The sequence below is a fragment of the Gnatocerus cornutus genome, chromosome 3 (genome assembly GCF_029298725.1).
Source record: "Gnatocerus cornutus isolate USDA-ARS CGAHR chromosome 3, icGnaCorn1.1, whole genome shotgun sequence".
NCBI lineage: Eukaryota > Metazoa > Arthropoda > Insecta > Coleoptera > Tenebrionidae > Gnatocerus > Gnatocerus cornutus.
In genome coordinates this window covers 19,882,754-19,905,376 of record NC_142235.1, presented here as the reverse complement: position 1 = coordinate 19,905,376, position 22,623 = coordinate 19,882,754, and the positions used below count along the sequence as shown (strand labels likewise).

At 30.8% G+C, this 22,623-nt stretch overlaps 1 protein-coding gene across 4 annotated transcripts in view; it reads left to right on the top strand.

The window, feature by feature from the left end:
* The window catches only part of LOC148177885 (voltage-gated inwardly rectifying potassium channel KCNH6-like), a 90,246-nt gene that overhangs the window by 44,568 nt on the left and 23,055 nt on the right, over positions 1-22,623 (top strand). For 3 of the 4 annotated variants that reach the window (XM_088033186.1, XM_088033187.1, XM_088033185.1), the window contains exon 8: positions 2,019-2,099. In XM_088033186.1, the coding sequence (XP_087889312.1) occupies positions 2,019-2,099 (81 nt within the window). Of the gene's footprint in view, positions 1-2,018; positions 2,100-2,219; positions 2,304-6,765; positions 7,157-7,255; positions 7,527-22,623 lie in introns of those variants that run through there. The other variant, XM_088033188.1, reaches the window with a different exon arrangement.

Below are 22,623 nucleotides of genomic sequence, written 5' to 3'. Positions count from 1 at the left end.
TTCGTAACTTGTTAAATTTTATTCTGAAACTCTGAAATTTGGAGGTTTTACTACTTTAGATTTGCTAATTTACTTCTTTAAATATCAAAATTCTAAAGCAAAAAATAGAGTTTTTAGAAATTTTTGTTTGGAAGAGGAACTAAAAAGTTTCATAGCTTTTACTTAACATCCGTAACTTTGTCAAATTTCATTTTAAAACTGTAAAATTTGGAGGTTTTACTACATTAGATTTATTAATTTACTTCTTTAAATATCAAAATTTTAAAGCAAAAAATAGAGTTTTTAGAAATTTTTATTTTGGAGGCGAACTAAAAAATTTTATGACTCATTAAAACTTCGTAACGTTGTTAAATTTTATTCTGAAACTCTGAAATTTGGAGGTTTTACTACTTTAGATTTGCTAATTTACTTCATTAAATATCAAAATTCTAAAGCAAAAAATAGAGTTTTTAGAAATTTTTGTTTGGAAGAGGAACTAAAAAGTTTCATAGCTTTTACTTAACATCCGTAACTTTGTCAGATTTCATTTTAAAACTGTAAAATTTGGAGGTTTTACTACATTAGATTTATTAATTTACTTCTTTAAATATCAAAATTTTAAAGCAAAAAATAGAGTTTTTAGAAATTTTTATTTTGGAGGCGAACTAAAAAATTTTATGGGTCATTAAAATTTCGTAACGTTGTCAAATTTTATTCTGAAACTCTAAAATTTGGAGGTTTTACTACTTTAGATTTGCTAATTTACTTTTTTAAATATCAAAATTCTAAAGCAAAAAATAGAGTTTTTAGAAATTTTTATTTGGAAGAGGAACTAAAAAGTTTCATAGCTGTTACATAACATCCGTAACTGTGTCAGATTTCATTTTAAAACTGTGAAATTTGGAGGTTTTACTAGTTTATACTTGCTAATTTACTGCTCAAAATTTCAAAATTTTAGAACAAAAAAAAGAGTTTTTAAAAATTTTTATTTTGGAGGCGAACTAAAAAATTTTATGACTCATTATAATTTCGTAACGTTGTTAAATTTTATTCTGAAACTCTGAAATTTGGAGGTTTTACTACTTTAGATTTGCTAATTTACTTTTTTAAATATCAAAATTCTAAAGCAAAAAATAGAGTTTTTAGAAATTTTTGTTTGGAAGAGGAACTAAAAAGTTTCATAGCTTTTACTTAACATCCGTAACTTTGTCAGATTTCATTTTAAAACTGTAAAATTTGGAGGTTTTACTACATTAGATTTATTAATTTACTTCTTTAAATATCAAAATTTTAAAGCAAAAAATAGAGTTTTTAGAAATTTTTATTTTGGAGGCGAACTAAAAAATTTTATGACTCATTAAAATTTCGTAACTTTGTGAAATTTTATTCTGAAACTCTGAAATTTGGAGGTTTTTCAACTTTAGACTTGCTAATTTACTTCTCTAAATATCAAAATTATAGAGCAGAAAAAAAGTTTTTAGAAATTTTAATTTCGAATACGAACTAAAAACTTTTAGGGCTTTTATTTAAATTCCGTAACTTTGTCAGATTTTATCCTAAAACTGTTAAAGACGTTCTACTACTTTAGACTTACTAATTTACTGCTCTAAATTTCAAAATTTTTGAGAAAGAAATACAGTTTTTAGAAATTTTTGTTTGGAAGACGAACTAAAAATTAAACCTTTATATCTTGAAAACGATTAGTTCTACGTTTCTTTTGTTGATAAATTTGATAAATATTTATTTTCTTCGACATTCACACACCTATCGATGGGAATTTTGTGTTAGCAATAAAACGAAAGTCCACACAAAAAATCAGTGCGAATTATTCCGAGGTCCATGTTTATTTTGCCTGGACTACCTAGAAGAAACCAATTAATTCCCTTCGCATTATTTTTTGAACCCTCGCGAGCACGTGCGCCCTAAATTCGCGCGTTTCCCGGACAGAATCCTGCCAGTTCCTCCTCGGCCATCCGCAAGATGTCGCGGGCACCTCCACCCCCTCAATCCCGCTTTTATAATTTGAACTTTCATTGCAGTTTTCCTTCCAAGACAATGGCTCGGCTAAATACTTCCAAAGCGGAATTCACACACCGAAAATGGGCGAGAAAGTGGCTCAGGTAAGTCAAGGTCTTAAGAGATTTTCTTCATCCGCGCACGCCCCGTTTTTCTCACTTGTTCGCTCGCTTTTTTGGAAAACAACCAGCAGATCGATAACAAAGCGTTCGACTTATGCGGCTTCGCCGGCAGTTCGTGTCGTCTGCTCAGCCGCTGCAGTCGCGTTTAAACCGCCGTCCTTGTTGCCGCCCCTACGGAACGCCACTGTAAAGTCTAGTTATTCTCGTTATTTTTTGTATTTTTTTAATAAACGCTTACACGCATTTTGCACAGATTTGGCCCGGCGCATCCACCATTTTTCTTGCGATACGATAGTTGCAGCTTTGCATGGCGAAGACGATCATCGCAGGATAAGCGCCAGAAAGAGATTACAGATTGCGATCTGGAGTTTAGAGTTTGTTGCATGGATCGGGCCATCTTTCAAGTCTCGACGACTGAAAAGAAGAGTTTTTTCCCTCATCTGCTTTTTCATTCTCTGATTTTCTTATCTTGGTCCATAGAGTAGTTCTGGCGCTTGGTCATGACAAATTGCTGCTGAATTTCTTGGAAATAAAAGTAGATAATGCAAAACATAATTTTATTTTCATTCGGGCGAAAGACAACTGTTTTCACCCTTTCACCACCCTAATTAAAGAACTTTTTATTCTCTCAACAATTAAAAAAGTTCTATCGTTACATAATTCCTGAGGCTCTTTGAACGCACGATTCAAATCTTCTTTTTATCGGTCGTAAATTCAAAAATCGGAAATTTCCAAGCTAGAAAAAACAATCAGAACGATGAGTTTTCTTATTAATTACTCGAGCATTGGTAGCGAAAATCTGATTTATTTTCATTTTTCACGATTGATTGTCTTGTTGACGAGGGATTTCCGTTGCAGCAACTTTTATAATTACAAATGACATACTTTTCGAGGACTGAAGTTAAATAACTAGCAATGCCTTTGGTGTTTGAAATGTATTTTAATTAATTAAAAGAAAAATTAAGATACATTATAAGTAATAATTAGATTTGGATGAAAACATTTTTGTAACATTGTTTTTGAGTTAACTTACATGAGGGAAAAACATTTTTGTCAATGGGTATAAATTTGGAGAAAATATTAAAATTTATTATAATGTGAAGGGTAGAAACACATTTTGCCTACAGAAATGAGATTTTTGAAGTTATTTACTAAATTTGGCTGAAAATGAATTTTTATAAATGATATGTATTTGCAGAGAAAAATAGATTTCGCTTTTGAAATTTAAAACAATGCAGTTCGAAACCGATGTTTTCACAACATCAAACAATGCATGGAAATCATTGTTTTTTTTTATAAACCTTATTAATTATCTCGTCTTTTTGTGGTATTTTATTTGGCGGTGTTGGATGCCTGCAATATTGATTAAAATGCGCTCTGAAGTTCAACACAATTCATTTTAATTAAATCTTGTTATAAATAAATAATTATGCTAGTCAACAAATTCTAGAAATAAGAGAGTCAATTCTAAAATGGAATGGCCTTCTAAAGATTGCTTAATCAGGTCCGGATTCAGAAATATTTTTGAAAAATAATTTTTTAGGTTCAACTGTCCAAATTTGTTGTCTTCATTTTTTCTTAAAAATTTGTGAAGTTATGGGATTGCTAGACAAGGTTTTGGAAAACTATTTTAATAAGCTTTCCAACTATCTAAATAAGTACCTCATGTCCCAAAAAAAACGCTTGTCTTTAAGATAAAAATTTCTAAAATCCGTCCCTGTTGTTCAAAAAATTTGACATTTTGTACAAACACTCAAAATGTTAGAAGTAGTAGCTTCTTTAAATTTTATTTCGCTAATATTAAAACTACTAAAGTTACAGATCAAATTTGAAAATATTGGAAATTTTTGGCCCGTCTTGCAAACAAAAATTTTTAAAATTCGTCCCGGTTGTTCAAAAAAATTGGTATTGAGGACGGATAATCAACACGTCAAAACTAGTAATCTCACCAAATTTCATTGCCCTAGCATTGAAACTAGAAAAATAACACGTTTTAACGAAAAATATTGGAATTTTTTGACTCGCCTTGAAAATAACAATTTCTAAAATCCGTCCCTGTTGTTGAAAAAAATTTGATATTTGGTACAGACAGTCAGCATATTAAAAATAGTAACCTCTCAAAATTTCATTCTGCTAGTGTCAGAACTATTGAAATTACAGGTCCAATTTTAAAATATTGGAAATTTTTGGACGATTTTGAAACCAAAAACTTCTAAAATCCGTCCCGGTTGTTCAAAAAATTTAGTACTTAGGACAGACCGTTAATAACTCAAAATTAGTAATCTCTCAAAAATTTTTTGCCCTAGCATCAAAACTACCAAAATTACATGTCCGAATGAAAAATATTGGACATTTTTGGCTCGTCTTGAAAGTAAAAATTTAAAAAATCCGTCCCTGTTGTTCAAAAAATTTAAGATTTGGTACAAACACTCAACATGTTAAAGATAGTAAGCTCTCCAAATTTCATTCTGTTAATGTCCAAACTACTAAAGTTACAGATCCGATTTGAAAATATTGGAAATTTTTGGACTTAAAACCAAAAATTTCTAAAATTTGTCCCAGTTGTTCAAAAAATTTGGTTTTTGGGATAGACGAGTCAAAACTAGTAATTCCTCAAAATTTCATTGCTTTAGCATTGAAACCACCAAAATTACATGTCTGAATGAAAAATACTGAAAATTTTTGGCTCGTTTTGAAAACAAAAATTTCTAAAATCCGCCTGTGTTGTTTAAAAAATTTGACATTTGGTACAAACACTCAACATGTTAGAAGTAGTAGTCTCTTTAAATTTTATTTCGCTAATATCAAAACTACTAAAGTTACAGATCCAATTTGAAAATATTGGAAATTTTTGGCCCGTCTTGAAAACAAAAATTTTTAAAATTCGTCCCGGTTGTTCAAAAAATTTGGTATTTAGGACGGATAATCAGCAAGTCAAAACTAGTAATCTCACTAAATTTTATTCCTCTAGCATTAAAACTACAAAAATAACACGTCTTAACAAAAAATATTGGAATTTTTTGACTCGCCTTGAAAATAACAATTTCTAAAATCCGTCCCTGTTGTTGAAAAAAATTTGATATTTGGTACAGACAGTCAGCATATTAAAAATAGTAACCTCTCAAAATTTCATTCTGCTAGTGTCAGAACTATTGAAATTACAGGTCCAATTTTAAAATATTGGAAATTTTTGGACGATTTTGAAACCAAAAACTTCTAAAATCCGTCCCGGTTGTTCAAAAAATTTAGTACTTAGGACAGACCGTTAATAACTCAAAATTAGTAATCTCTCAAAAATTTTTTGCCCTAGCATCAAAACTACCAAAATTACATGTCCGAATGAAAAATATTGGACATTTTTGGCTCGTCTTGAAAATAAAAATTTATAAAATCCGTCCCTGTTGTTCAAACTATTTGAGATTTCGTACAAACAGTCAACATATTAGAAACAGTAAACTCTCAAAATTTCATTCCGTTAGTGTCAAAACTATTAAAGTTACAGATCTGATTTGAAAATATTGGAAATTTTTGGACGGTTTTGAAATCAAAAATTTCTAAAATCCGTCCCGGTTGTGTTTGTTTTAAGACAAACAGTCAACGAGTTTCAACTAGTAATTTATCCAAATTTCATTGCCCTAGCGTCGAAATTAGCAAAATTACATATCCGAATGAAAAATATTGGGAATTTTTGGCTCGTCTTGAAAGTAAAAATTTAAAAAATCCGTCCCTGTTGTTCAAAAAATTTAAGATTTGGTACAAACACTTAACATGTTAAAGATAGTAAGCTCTCCAAATTTCATTCTGTTAATGTCCAAACTACTAAAGTTACAGATCCGATTTGAAAATATTGGAAATTTTTGGACGGTCTTGAAACCAAAAATTTCTAAAATTTGTCACGGTTGTTCAAAAAATTTGGTTTTTGGGATAAACGAGTCAAAACTAGTAATTCCTCAAAATTTCATTGCTTTAGCATTGAAACCAGCAAAATTACATGTCTGAATGAAAAATACTGAAAATTTTTGGCTCGTTTTGAAAAATCCGCCTGTGTTGTTTAAAAAATTTGAGATTTGGTACAGACAGTCAAAACGTTAAAAATAGTAACCTCTCCAGATTTCATTCCATTAACGTCAAAACTACTAAAGTTACAGCTCCAATTTAAAAATATTGGAAAATTTTGGCCTGTTTTGAAAACAAAAATTTCTAAATCCGTCCTTGTTGTTCAAAAAATTAGGTTTTTGGGGCAGACAGTCAACAAGTCAATATTAATTATCTTATTAAATTTCTGCTGCAAAACTATCAAAATGCATGTCCGAATAAAAAATATTGGAACTTTTGACCCGTTTTGAATTTTCCAAATCAAATTGGATTCAGAATCAGGAGACAATTCCACTTATCGAATTTTATCATTCATATTTGATTCACCTCACATTGCCCGAAAATTGTATTTTTCATTTGCACAAACACCATTTATTCGACCAGCAATGTTTGTTGCAACTCCATAACCCGCTGATTTGCATTATGGATTATTTTCGCCCTTGCTTTGCCAAATCGTTCCGTGCCAACTTACCCTTTCTTTCTCGCCTCGCTCAACTCTAGTTTCCTTCAACCACCTCTAAAACTCACCCCATAAAACGGTCCCATGTTTCAGAAGCCGTGAATAATCCCGCCATGTATAAAAACGCAATAAAAGGTGAATTTTGACGTTCTCTGCTCTACCTAAATTGATCCAATTCCGTGCCAGTGTTATAGACAGAGACACGCACTGTTTCACCTGTGCGAAAATAATTATGGAGTGTTCTGGCTAGCATGTTAGAGTGAACAGTTCAATTTCAAGTTTAATAGAAAGTGTAAAAATGTGACGAGATGTTGATCAAAAACCAGAAGATGGATGAAGTGAATCCGGAGAATATCAATATTATTAAAAAAATTATCGATGACTTTGAACAGAATCCGCAAGGGAAAACCGCGAGGCATCAAAGGAAGAAGGGCAGGAGTTGTAAAATTAGCCAAAGCGATTCTTTGATACATCGGTATAGAAGGTTCGTTGAAGTTTTAGTATTTTTAATCATTTAAGAGTTTTGCACAAATACTAAAACTTTGCAAATCTCTTTTCTTACCTTCCTGCCCTCCTCCTCCAGGTGCCAAATTTCTCCGAAAAGCGGCGGAAGCCTGGATGGCGCGTTTTTCCGCTTTCGATGTCGCGGCGATAGTTTAGAAGACTTCATTAGAAGTGAAGATGAAGTTTATATAAATTTTGTGGAGAATGGAGACGATAACGGAAACGCCGACGCTAATGCGTTCAGGGTCAGGAAGAGTTTTCTCAAGGCTAATAATGTCGGGGTCGACGAGGTTAAAGCTTACATGGAATCAAAGAAGCACCAAGAGCAGGTCACGAAGAATGTCAAGGAGGTAAGGAACGTGCTCTTGAAAGATGAGCGGAAATTTTAACAGATCGATGAGTTTGATGCTGGCGTTAATAATTTCAAGTGGAAGCACCTGACTAAAGTGGCGTTGCTTTCAAAAATAATTAAAATTTAGAGTTATGGCATCAATGGGGGGGTTATAATAAAAGTTTCATATTGAATTGAGAAGTTAGTAGCGTAGCGAGACGCCTAGTCAGACTGCCAAATTTCAATTTTTTTTATAATTTTTTAGTTATTGAATAAAGTGAAAATTTCGAAAGTTCTATATAAAATTTTGTATTTCCGCTAATTTTGGAAATTCGAAAATGAAAATTGGAGGCATTACTATATTAACCACGCGTATTTAGTCTATCAAATTTCAAATTTTTTGTACCAGAAACCGCTTTTTTAGATTGATTTTTGTTTTAGAGTAAAGTGAAAAGTTCGAAAATCCTGTAAGAAAAATTGTATTTTCGTTAATTTTGGGAATTTACGATTGAAACTTGGAGGCATTACTACTTGTAACACGCGTAGTTAGTCTGCCAAAATTCAAAATTTTAGAACCAAAAATCACTTTTTTAGAATTTTTTAGTTATTGAACAACGTGAAAATTTTGAAAAGTCTATAAAAAAAATTGTATATCCGTTAATTTTGGGAATTTAAGATCGAAACTTGGAGGCATTACTACTTTTAACACGCCTAGTCAGTCTGCCAAATTTCAATTTTTTTTATAATTTTTTAGTTATTGAACAAAGTGAAAGTTTCGAAAGTTCTATATAAAATTTTGTATTTCCGCTAATTTTGGAAATTCGAAAATGAAAATTGGAGGCATTACTATATTAACCACGCGTATTTAGTCTATCAAATTTCAAATTTTTTGTACCAGAAACCGCTTTTTTAGATTGATTTTTGTTTTAGAGCAAAGTGAAAAGTTCGAAAATCCTATAAGAAAAATTGTATTTTCGTTAATTTTGGGAATTTACGATTGAAACTTGGAGGCATTACTACTTGTAACACGCGTAGTTAGTCTGCCAAAATTCTAAATTTTAGAACCAAAAACCACTTTTAAAGAATTTTTTAGTTATTGAACGAAGTGAAAATTTTGAAAAGTCTCTAAAAAAAAATTGCATTTCCGCTAATTTTGGGAATTTTAGAATGAAACTTGAAGGCATTACTAATTTTATCACGCGTAGTTATTCTGCTAAATTCCAAAGTTTTAGAACCAAAAACCGCTTTTTTAGAATTTTTTTGTTATTGACAAAGTGAAAAATTCGAAAATCCTATAAGAATAATTGCATTTTCGTTAATTTTAAGAATTTAAGAATGAAACTTGGACGCATCACTACTTTTAACATGCGTAGTTAGTTTGCCAAATTCGCAAATTTTTAAACCAGAAACCGCCTTTTGAGATTTTTTTTATTATTTAATAGGAAGTGAAAATTTCCTAAAATTTTATATAAAATTTCGTATTTCCGCTAATTTTGGGAATTTAGAATGAAACTCGAAGGCATTACTACTTTTATCACGCGTAGTTATTCTGCTAAATTCCAAAGTTTTAGAACCAAAAACCGCTTTTTTAGAATTTTTTTGTTATTGACAAAGTGAAAAATTCGAAAATCCTATAAGAATAATTGCATTTTCGTTAATTTTAAGAATTTAAGAATGAAACTTGGACGCATCACTACTTTTAACATGCGTAGTTAGTCTGGCAAATTCGCAAATTTTTAAACTAGAAACCGCCTTTTTAGATTTTTTTTATTATTTAATAGGAAGTGAAAATTTCCTAAAATTTTATATAAAATTTCGTATTTCCGCTAATTTTGGGAATTTAGAATGAAACTCGAAGGCATTACTACTTTTATCACGCGTAGTTAGTCTGCTAAATTCCAAAATTTTAGAACCAAAAACCGCTTTTTTAGAATTTTTTTGTTATTGACAAAGTGAAAAATTCGAAAATCCTATAAGAATAATTGCATTTTCGTTAATTTTAAGAATTTAAGAATGAAACTTGGACGCATCACTACTTTTAACATGCGTAGTTAGTCTGGCAAATTCGCAAATTTTTAAACTAGAAACCGCCTTTTTAGATTTTTTTTATTATTTAATAGGAAGTGAAAATTTCCTAAAATTTTATATAAAATTTCGTATTTCCGCTAATTTTGGGAATTTAGAATGAAACTCGAAGGCATTACTACTTTTATCACGCGTAGTTAGTCTGCTAAATTCCAAAATTTTAGAACCAAAAACCGCTTTTTTAGAATTTTTTAGTTATTGACAAAGTGAAAAATACGAAAATCCTATAAGAAAAATTGTATTTTCGTTAATTTTGGGAATTTAAGATTGAAACTTGGAGGCATTACTACTTGTCACAGTTAGTTTGTCAAAATTTAAAATTTTAGAATTAAAAACTGTTTTTTTTTCATTTTTTGTTTAGGACAGTGAAAATTTCTATTTTGTATAAAATTTCGTATTTCGGCAAATTTTGGGAATTTAAGAATGAAACTTGGAGACATTACTACTTTTGACACGCGTATTTAGTCTGTCTAATTTCGTAATTTTAGAACTAAAAACCGTCTTTTTAGATTTTTTTGTTCTAGCAGGAAGTGAAAATTTCGAAAAATTTTTTATAAAATTTTGTATTTTTGTTAATTTTGGGAATTTAAAAATGAAACTTGGAGGCATAACTACTTTTAACATGAGTATTTAGTCTGTCAAATTTCAAAATTTTAGAACTAGAAACCGCTTTTTTAGATTTTTTTTGTTTTAGGTCGAAGTGAAAATTTCTAATTATTTTAGATAAAATTTCGCATTTCGGCTAATTTTGGAAATTTAAGAATGAAACTTAGAGATATTACTGCTTTTAACACGAGTGTTTAGTCTGCCAAATTTCAAATTTTTTAAACCAGAAACCGCCTTTTTAGATTTTTTTTTTATTTAATTGTAAGTGAAAATTTCCTAAAATTTTATATAAAATTTCGTGTTTCCGCTAATTTTGGGAATTTAAGAATGAAACTTGGAGGCATTACTACTTTCAACACGCGAATTTAGTTTACCAAATTTCAAAAGTTTTAAACCAAAATCCGCTTTTTTAGAATTTGTTTGTTTTAGGACGAAGTGAAAATTTCGAAAATTCTATATAAAACTTTTGAATTTTGGGAATTTAAGAATGGAGACATTACTACTTTTGACTCGCGTATTTTAGTCTGCTCAATTTCGTAATTTTAGAACCAAAACCCGTTTTTTTAGATTTTTTTTGTTCTTGAAGGAAGTGAAAATTTCGAAAATTTTATATAAAATTTCGTATTTTGGCTAATTTTGGGAATTTAAGAATGAAACTTAGAAACATTACTGCTTTTAACACACGTATTTAGTCTGTCAAATTTTAAAATTTTTAAACCAAAAACTATTTTTTTACAGTTTTTTGTTTTAGGACGAACTAAAAATTTCTAATATGTTAAATAAAATTTCGTATTTCCGCTAATTTTGGGAATTTAAGAATAAAACTTGAAGGCATTACTACTTTTAGCACGCGTATTTAGTCTGCCAAATTTCAAAAATTTTACACGATAAACCGTTTTATTTAGAATTTTTTTGTCTAAGGACGAAGTGAAAACGTCAAATTTTCTGTCTTAAATTTCGTATTTCCGCTAATTTTGGGAATTGTAAAATAAATTTTAGAGCCGTTACGCTAAACATCGTTTTGAGGCCTATTTGCATAAAAACGGTAAAAAAGTATTTATTTACACTGGAAATTAAAAAATAAAATCAGTTGTTCTTGTTTAATAAACATCGTCCTAGAATGTCTGCTAATTTAATTAAAAATCAAACGCATTTCTAAAACAACCCACCGGTTTCTTAATGACCAATCTTCAGCTTTAATCTCACTCGGCTTTCTCCTGTATCGCCGATTTCTCCCTCAAACTGCTTGTTCCACCCTTTCCAAATCCGCCTTTAATCTCCGAATCTTCAAAGAACTCATCCACGTCCTAACACATCACCGTCTGGAACAAAATTGTTTCGAATCTTTCAACAAGACCATCGCAGATTTTTTTTCATTCTGAAACCAATCTCGTCCGCCATTTAACAAACAGCGGTAATCGTTTCGTAAATGACAGTGTGGACGCCAATAAAAGTAGTAAAAGGAAACAGAATTAATATTTGGATGAATTGATAATGCGAAAGGTCTCAGGAATCGATAAACGAGGCCGTTTTCATCGCGCATGACGAAGAACCCGACGCAAAACGAACACGAGGATAACTGTCGACAGCTGGAATATTGTCGCATGCGGAAGGGATGCAATTTACATTCAATTGGGATTTAGCACCTATGAAAGAACCATCAGCTATTGATACGACAGTCATAATAGTTTTGGTTTAATAGATTCAGTTTAAATATGGTTCTATCAATATCAACAAGGGCGCATCGAACTCTACAGTTTTGTGTCCCATCAGGATATTTTATCAAGTGAAGGGAATCGAGAAAATCCGTTTCTCTTGGGTCTTGGATTCAACGCATCAATTTTAATATGCATGACGACTTTCGGTAGTGTTAAGTGATTTCACCACATAAAAATTCTGCAGAATTCCCACGAGTACTAGAAAGGTAGTTTCCGGCGAAAAGAACACTTATTTGATCTATCGGGAATTGGAAACGTAAATGTACTCTTATACTTCCACTTGAGGAAGAAGAAAAGAGTTTTGCAATTTTTAAACTGTCTCCTCTTATTGTTAGACATTCTCCTCATACAATCTTAATAGCTGCAAGTTTCTAGACGCCATGCGCTCAACCAATTTCAGTAATGTGAAATATGATCAAACTTGCCAAGACCACAGAGACAGTAGTTCCAAGCTTGTACTAATTTTTCTAGTCTATTTGGTCCATCTAAAAACAAAGCAATTTAAGCATGAATTATTCTACGCGAGTTGCAAATTTAATAATTTAATTAGGCGCAACACTGCTACCAACCAAAGGCTTTATTATAAATTTATTGACGGAAATTATTTAACTAAATCCGCATGGACAATTCAATTTAATCTGCACCTTTTGTAATGGTAGCTTTCGGTATAATTATGTAGTTTATGGAGAATATGTCGATGCGATGAGTAATTTTTTTCCAAAGTTTCATTGTGAAAGGTGTTATATTTTTGCAGGGCCGTATCAAACGTTGGTGTTTTTTTTAAAGATTTTAGTTTCCGGGGTTCGACGAGTTCGTTTGCACCTGTTAATTGGTTGCTCCCGGTGTGACTTTTAATAATAAGACAGACAAAAAATAACGAGAATATAAAAATTGATTTAACATTCTAAAAATATACAGGATATTTTGGTTAAAAAATTAAATTTTGGCCATTTGTAAATCCTGAAAACTAAAATCGTTTGTTTTTTACATTTGAGCATAAAATTTATTTCTGGGCAAATCAAAAGAAAAATCACACTTTAGTTATCAAACTCTTAAAGTTTTATCTTCATATTTCGAAATGTAATTGTGGTGTTAATTTTTAAGTCAGACATTGCAATTTCAGGCATTTAAACGTTGATAATTTCGTATATTCGCTCATTTAAGCAATATATAAATAAAACTTGGAGGCATCACTACTTTTAACACGCGTAGTTAGTCTGCCAAATTACAAAATTTTAGAATCAAAAACCGCTTTTTTAGAATTTTTAGTTATTGAACAAAGTGAAAATTTCGAAAATCCTAAAAGAAAAATTGTATTTCCGCTAATTTTGGCAATTTGTGATTGAAACTTGGAGGAATTACTTATTGAACGAAGTGAAAATTTCGAAAATTCTATAAAAAAGTTGTATTTCCGCTAATTGTGGAAATTTAAGAATGAAACTTAAAGGCATTACTACTTTTAATACGCCTAGTTAGTTTCCCAAGTTTCAAAATTTTAGAACCAAAAACCGCTTTTTTAGAATTTTTAGTTATTGAACAAAGTGAAAATTTCGAAAATCCTGTAAGAAAAATTGTATTTTTGCTAATTTTGGGAATTTAAGATTGAAATTTGGAGACATTACTATTTTTAACACGCGTAGTTAGTTTGCCAAATTCCAAAATTTTAGAACGAAAAGCCGCTTTTTTAAAATTTTTTTGTTTTAGGACGAACTGAAAATTTCTAATATTTTATATAAACTTTCGTGTTTCCGCTAATTTTGGGAATTTAAAAAAAAAACTTGGAGGCATTACTACTTTTAATACGTCTAGTTAGTCTGCCAAATCACAAAATTTTAGAACCAAAAACCGCTTTTTTAAAATTTTTAGTTATTGAACAAAGTGAAAATTTCGAAAATCCTATAAGAAAAATTGTATTTCCGCTAATTTTGGCAATTTGTGATTGAAACTTGGAGGAATTACTACTTTGAACTCGCCTAATTAGTCTGCCAAGTTCAAAAATTTTAGAACCAAAAACCGCTTTTTTAGAATTTTTTACTTATTGAACGAAGTGAAAATTTCGAAAATTCTATAAAAAAATTGTATTTCCGCTAATTGTGGAAATTTAAGAATAAAACTTGAAGGCATTACTACTTTTAATACGCCTAGTTAGTTTCCCAAGTTTCAAAATTTTGAAACCAAAAACCGCTTTTTTAAAATTTTTAGTTATTGAACAAAGTGAAAATTTCGAAAATCCTATAAGAAAAATTGTATTTTCGCTAATTTTGGCAATTTGTGATTGAAACTTGGAGGAATTACTACTTTTAACACGCCTAATTAGTCTGCCAAGTTCAAAAATTTTAGAACCAAAAACCGTTTTTTTAGAATTTTTTACTTATTGAACGAAGTGAAAATTTCGAAAATTCTATAAACAAATTGTATTTCCGCTAATTGTGGGAATTTAAGAATGAAACTTGGAGGCATTACTACTATTAATACGCCTAGTTAGTTTGCCAAGTTTCAAAATTTTAGAACCAAAATCCGCTTTTTTAGAATTTTTAGTAATTGACAACGTGATAATTTCGAAAGTCCTGTAAAAAAATTATATTTTTGCTGATTTTGGGAACTTAAGATTGAAATTTGGAGACATTACTACTTGTAATACGCGTAGTTAGTTTGCCAAATTCCAAAATTTTAGAACAAAAAACCGTTTTTTTAGAATTTTTTTGTTTTAGGACGAACTGAAAATTTCTAATAATTTATATAAACTTTCGTATTTCCGCTAATTTTGGGGATTTAATAATGAAACTTGGAGGCATTACTACTTTTAACACTCGTATTTAGCCTGCCAAATTCCAAAATTCTAAAACTAGAAACGAAATTTTAAAAGTTGATATTTTGAATAGCTTAAAAAAATTATCAAAATTCGCCACTAAATTAATGGGTAGCATTATTAAACAAAAAAAAAATAAATGCGGCCCTGCAAATATGAAATATTTTTTATACAAGCGTCACAGGAGGACAACGCAAGCTTGACTCACCCTGTATATACTCAGTATTAGTAGCGGTACTGTAAAGTAGAAAGGATCTTTCTCAGACATCGTAATAACTAAAGAAAAAATCAATTTATTACTTCTAAGCGTGCACGAGTTGAATATCGATTTAGTAAGAGACAAATTCAAAAGTTATTCCTGGTATTTCAACTTTACTGAAAAATTCTTCTTAAGAACTTGCATAAAAGCTCTTGCAATAATACACTGCACGTGGACTTCTAATTATTATTTCAAAGAAAAAAAAGAGTTTGAGTTGCAGGATGCACCTCTAATTTCTCTCATTGTTTTGTAAAAGCTCGAGTTTTTTGTAGGCGCCAAATTTAAAATGCGGCTCTGTGATTGGTCGTTTAGCACAATGCTGATTCTTTAACTGTCAAATTAGTCACCAGATTGTTTTTGTCATTTTTCAGTCCAGATAACGTCACGTTTGTTATCATTTAGTTGTAGAGCCATCTATGAATCAAAATTAACAAGTATTTATTACAGGTATCTAACTTATCCCTTTCAAATTCCGCTGTTTAAATTTGCTCCTTTGTAAATCGGTAAATTCTCTGCAGGAAAAACAACCTATAGAACCTAAATAAAAATAATTTCAAAAAAATGACGAAAATTCTCTCTAATTGACGAAATTCCCTCGACTCCAAATACCACGCGGCTCCAACAATCCCACCGCTGCCGCCGCCACCGGCGAACTGCGCCGCCTTCGCCCCCTGTTGCATCCCTGCGCACTCCGGTCCAGAATAAGCCTCTGCTCTGGCCGTTTTAGTATAACACTAAAGCGCCCGTGAACACAACGTCAATAACTGTTTAACATCTAACAAGTGCTCTGAACGATGAATGAAAACGCGTCCGGTTGTACTTTTTGATAAGTTGCAGTGTACAACATAAATCGCGTTCGAATTGTCGCCCGGATTATTTTGTAGCCGCCGCGCGTCGATGGAATTTCTTCCCGGATTTCCTGGCTTCTGCCAAGGATCTGTGTGAAAGAAAGTCTGTTTTAGTGAAAGAAATCTGGTTTGGATGGTCAAACGGCATTTTCCCAGAGAGTATAAATATAACACGTGAATTTACTTGATTTTTTTTATGGTTGTTCACTGGTCACTGGTCAGATATAAAAGTGGCGTCGTTTTTCCTTAGCTCCATTTCAAATTCTCCTCACTCTTAATATAATTACGCACTTTGCGTTAATTTGAGTGGAGGTTCTGTATGTACATTTAATACATTTATTTTTTCATTGAAAAAGTTTTGTTTACATCGTCAATAGTTTATGAAGATCAAAAGGGTTGTTTTCCCTCTTTTTGGGGTGGTGAAACTCGCTAAATAATTAACTGTCGAATCATGTCCTGATTCACAAACTCTAATTTGCAATTACACGTCACATTTATTGAACAAATACACACCGATATGTTTACTCCATTAATTTATCTTTCAACATAATGAAATTAACTTTCTGTTTTATGATGTTCGTACCAACCTAAATATTCTCTTGTACAAAAAACTTGACGTTATATTTAGGTAGTTGAAGGCAGAAAATATTTTCTTTGTCAAATTCCTAATATACATCCTTAGAAATGGAGGCAAACAAAGGTGGATCCAAACAAAGACAAAAACGTACAAAACCACACTGAGAGTATCATTTTACTTTACTTTTACGATTTTATTGGGGTACCAAAATTGCCTTTAATTATGAAAATTTGCATTCGTTTACAGTTGATAAAACTCTAGAAGCTGACGCAAAAATTTGTTTTTTATTAGCGATAGTTTTGGCGTCGCGACGCCTTAAAAATGTCATTTTTAGCGATTTGCGAGGGTTTCGCAAATTAATCGCCAAGTTAATTCTTTTTCAATATTCTCATAAATTGCAATTTTTAAAATGGATTTAATGTCAATATATGATAACTAAAGACCAAAGAAAGAAGAGCAAACTTTCTGAAGATATCTGTCCTAATTTCAGAGATATGAAGCCTCAAAAGTACCTGTAATTTTTTTTTTTCATTTCAAAAACTCCTAATTTGACTATTTTTGGTCGCTGAATAAATCTGATTGCGCGTATTTTGTCATCAACATCCAATAAAATGATTCTATTTTGTGGACAATTTAATTAGTTTAGAAATGTATCCAATAAGCGACCGTTCTAGACATCCAGCCAATGAACGAAAAGTTGGCTGTGTTGTGCGGATTCGTTTTTTGTTGTAAAAACTGCGTTGATAAAAACAATGCCAGCCAATAAAATTATTCGTTTTTATAGTTTTCATCCAATTACGATCGAATTCTCCATCTGGCTTTGAAGAAAGGGAAGATCTTTAAATGAAAACTTCTAAAATTTGGTTTTATGGTTTAAAATTCGTCACAAAAACCCAAAAAATTGCGAAAAATTACACTTCTTAGGCGTTGCTAAAATCAAATTTTTGCGTCAGATTTTGGAGCTTGATTAACTATAAGCGTATGCAAATTTGTAAATTTTTATCTGTGAAATTAAACGCGATTTTGTTATATTTTTGGATCAAAAATTAAAAATTTCTAAAAATTCGTCAATTTGTTCTACATTTTTTTTAATTTGGTGCTTTTACTAAAACAGACGAGAGAAACAATGTGTATAAATTTCGTTTTTATGACACGAAAAATGAAGGAAATACAAAAGGTTTAAAAAATTGTATTAGTTTTTCGCAGTACTTCAAATAAAATTTCAAAAATTCTTATTTTTGGTCTAAATTTTTCTAAATTAGTGTTTTTAATAAGACATTTAAGTGTGATAATCTCTATAAATTTTGTTAAAATTGCACCAAGAATAAAGAAATTATAAGCTCTTGTAAATTTTCGTAAATTTTTTTCAACTTATAAATCGAAAATTTCTAAAAATTCGCCTATTTGTTCTAAATTTTTGTTAATTGGTGTTCTTACTAGAACAAACAGGAGAAACATCTTGTATAAATTCCGTTTTTGGGAAACGAAAAATTAAAGAATTATAGGGTGTTGAAAAAAATTGATTAGCTTTTTGCAGTTCTTCAAAAAATATTCTGAAATTTTTTTTTTTAGTTTTATAAATGTTTCAAATTGGTACTTTTAATGAGACAGTCAAAAGTAATAATCTGCACAAATTTCGTTAAAATCGCACCAAAAATTAAGAAAGTACAAATTGTTAAAAATGTTTCCATAAAAATCGCTGAATGTCGTGACGCCAAACCAATGGTGATAAAAAACAAATTTTTGCGTCAGATTCTCGAGCTTGATCAACTAAAAGCGCTAGCAAATTTACAAATTTTTATCTTTGAAATTATTTTATTATATTTTTGGTTTAAAAATCGATATTTTCTAAAAGTTCGTTTATTTTGTTTAATTTATAAATCAAAAATTTTTAAAAATTCGTCTACTTGATCTAAATTTTAGTAAATTGATGTTTTTATTAGAACCGACAAGAGAAACAATATGTATAAATTACATTCTTGTGGCACGAAAAATGAACAAATTACAGGGTGTTGAAAAAATTTGATTAGCTTTTTGCAGTTCCCTAAATAAAAAATAAAAATAAAAAAATAAAAAAATCATTTTTGGTCTAAATTTTTCTAAATTAGTACATTCTTTTAATAAGACAGTCAAAAGTAATAATTTCAACAAATTTTATGAAAATCGCACTAAGAATGAAGGTCTTAAAAATTTTAGTAAATTTTATTTAACTTATAAATCAAAATTTTTTAAAACTTTGCCCATTTGGTCTAAATTTTTGTAAATTGATGCTCTCATTAGAACAGACAAGAGAAACAACGTGTATGAATTTCGTCCTTGTGACACGAAAAATGAATGAATTACAGGGTGTTGAAAAAATTTGATTAGCTTTTCGCAGTTCTCCAAATAAAATTTCAGAAAATATTTATCTTTGGTGTAATTTTTTTGAAATTAGTACATAGTTTTAATAAGACAGTCAAGAGTGATACTTCTGACAAATTTAATTAAAATCGCACTAAGAATGATGAAATTACAAGGTTCTAAAAATGTTAGTAAATTTTGTTTAATTAATAAATCAAAAATTTCTAAAAATTTGCCCATTTGATTAAAATTTTTGTAAATTAGTACTCTTACTAGAACAGACAAGAGAAGCAACGTGTATAAATTTTGTTCTTGTGGTACAAAAAATATAGGAACTACAGGGTGTTGAAAAAATTTGATTAGCTTTTTGCAGTTCGCCAAATAAAATTTCGGAAGATTTTTTTTTTTGGTCTAAATTTTTCTAAATTAGTTTATATTTTTAATAAAACAGTCAAGAGTGATAATTTCGACAAATTTGATTAAAATCGCACTAAGAATGAAGAAATTACAATGTCTTAAAAATTTTGTTTGATGATGATAAAAAACAAATTTTGGCGTACGATTCTGGTGATTATTCAACTCTAACTTTCATATTTTTATCTTTGAAATTAAAGACGATTTTGGGGGTGTCCACCCCTATAGCTACCTAAAAGCCTAGTTCTTTTACTTCTTTTTACTGTGGAGCCCAGACTAGCTAAAGTCACGCAATCCATAAAATTTTTATTTGTGACAATTAGAAAGGGAACGTTATCGTATCGATTATTCACGGACAATACTCTGGGAAAATGTCGTTCCCTGAGGGAAAATTGGAAGAAAATAGTTAAAAAAAAAGTGTTATTGCTTATTAGTTTATTAGTAATAGACACGTAAATTTTATTTTTCATTAGTGATCGTACTCATCTGTTCAAAAAGTTTTTATAAATTAAACTTGAAACACGATCAATCAAACATAAATGGATCTATAAATAATTTATTTATTATTGATTCCTGATAAAGGGAAGCATACAAACATTTCCTTTATGATACAATGTCTTCGGAGCGTTTCGACAACTTCCAATTATCTATAGTAAATTGAAATGTCACAAATTGGATTGATTTTTGAAATGTTAGACAATGTTGAAGTTTCGAACAACATTGCCTAACCAAAAACAACAAATTCCAGGCGCCTCCACCATCTTTAAAACATATCATTTTACAACATCCCTTTAAACAATGTAACAATGTCCGACCATCTCTTACAACCCACTGAAATCCCTCTTATAATAACCTCGTCCAACTCAAGTCCCGTCTCGTCCAGAAAACTTGACGAACAACGTCGTAAAAGCGTGGATCTGCGTAAACAAAGTCCAAATGGTGATGACAAAAACGGTAAAACCTTACCAACGGGTGGTTCCTTCAAATTCGAAATCGGAAGAAATCGCTCCGTATCGAACTTGATTAATTTACCGGCTAAGTGGTCCAGTGTTCGGATAAAAGGAACGGGTTTTAATGAATCGAGGAAGAGTGTCGTTAAGATCGAGGCGTGTAATGGACTTCCAGTTGGGAAGAAGGAGTACCAGAATCTGCTCAGTCCCTCGCAAAGCCAAGTCAAGAAGAATATTGGAAATGTAAGTTGGGGGGAGATTAAGAGGCGTTCAGCGTGGAGCTTCGCTGACCATGTGTGGTTGGCGTTCATGGTCAGTTCTAGTTATTTTAAGTCGGAATAACAAAAACTCTTGACATCTGGTTGGTTGGTGGATTTTAAATGTGCATCCCGAAATTTTTGCCGCAATAAATATTACGAGGGGCGATCAAAAAACGAAAAATTTTAAATTTTTTCATCGAGTCGCAAAATTTGTTTGCACAAATAATTGACCATCGAATTTTTGGCGGCTGGGGGCGGATTCTCAAGTAAAATAAGCCGAGAAAAACGATGGTGAAAACTGTTTTTTAAAATCTGTCGTAGTTTCGGAGATATTGAACTTTGAAAATTTTCCAACTCAATTTTTTTCAAAATTCAATATCCGACACTTTGATCGCTCATAACTTAGCTATTAGTAGACCGATCCTAACGAATCTTCTTTTTTTTTGGATTTTACGTCAAATTCTGGGTAAAATGAGCACAAATACGTTAAGATTGCTTCATAAATAAGCGAGATAACGACAGAGTCTGAATTATGGACTGAAAAGCAGCTAACTTCTACATTAAAAAAGTGAAAATTTTGAATTTGGACTCGATTTCTAAGGTAAAAATTGCGAAAAAAACGATTCAAAAAAGGGTTGTTTGATATTTGCCGTAATTCCGGAGATATCGAGCAAAATCATTTTCAAATCTCCAAAATTTGGGCCTCTGGCGACAACCCAAAATTTCAAACGCTTCTAACTTAGTTATTTGTTGACTAACAAAAAAAATAAGAATATTTTTAGATTCAGCGCAAAATTCTGCGTTAACTAAGCCCATCCACCTCAAATTTGGTTAACAATTAACCGAGATATCCACCATATTAGATTTTCATAGAATGATTTTTGGGTCATTTTTAAGACGCTATTTCGGGATGAAAACCGCGTTTAGTATTATTAAATTATATATCGATCGAAAGAGAAGCTCGAGATCCATCGACTGGCCAAATCTCCGATCGATCGGGCTAATAGTTTGCGAAAGGCGATAAAAAAACGAAAAATTGAAAATTTTTCATCGATTAAGTCGCCACATTTTTTTGCCCAAAAAATCGACCATCGAATTTTCGACTTTTGAGGACGGATTCCAAAGTACAATGACCCGAAAAAAACGATGGTAAAAACCGTTTCTCAAAATCTTTTTTAATTTCGGAAATATCGAGCTTTGAAAATGTTCCAACTCAAAATCCAATATTTGAAACTTTGATGGCTCATAACTCAGTTATTTCTGGACCGATCTTAATGAATCTTGCCTTTTTGCATTCTACGCAAAATTCTGCGTAAAATGAGCGCCAATACGTTAAGATCACTTTATCAATAACCGAGTTCAAATTAGAGACTGAAAAGCAACTTATCAATATTGGAAAAATGAAAATTTTGAATTCGAACTCGAATTTTGAATTTGAAATATCTAAAATTGTTTTCTAAGGTAAAAAATTGCGAGAAATACGATTCTGAAAAGGATTGTTTGATATTTATCATAATTCCGAAGATATCGAGCAAAATTATTTTCAATCTCCAAAATTTGGGCCTCTGGCGACAACCCAAAATTTCAAACGCCTCTAACTCAGTTATTTGTTGACGTACAAAAAAAATAAAAATATTTTTGGATTTAGCGCGAAATTCTTCCTTAAATGAGCCTATATAGCTCAAATTTTCATCACAAATAAACGAGATATCGACCGAATTACATTTTCATATGGTGATTTTAGGGTCATTTTCAAGACACAGTTTGGGGAGCAAACTGCCCTTAATATGATTGAATTATATATCGATCGAAAGAGCAGCTTGATATCTATCAACTGGTCAAATCTTAAATTGATCAGGCAAATAGTTTACAAACAAAAATTGAAAATTTTTTATCGATTGAGTCGCAAAATTTTTTTGTCAAAAAAATCGACCATCGAATTTTTGACTTTTGCGGACGGATTCTAAAGTAAAATGACCTGAGAAAAACGATGGTAAAAACAGTTTCCAAAAATCTTTCGTAGTTTCGGAGATATTAAGCTTTGAAAATTTTTCAACTCAAAATTTAATATCTAAAAGTTTAATTGCTCATAACTCAGTTATTTGTGGGCCGAGCTTAACGTATTTTACGTTTTTGGATTCTGCGTAAAATTCTGCGTAAAATGAGCAACACGTTAAGATTGCTTTATAAATAAGCAAGATAGCATCCCCGGCTGAATTAAAGACTGAAAGGCAGCTAACTTCTACATTG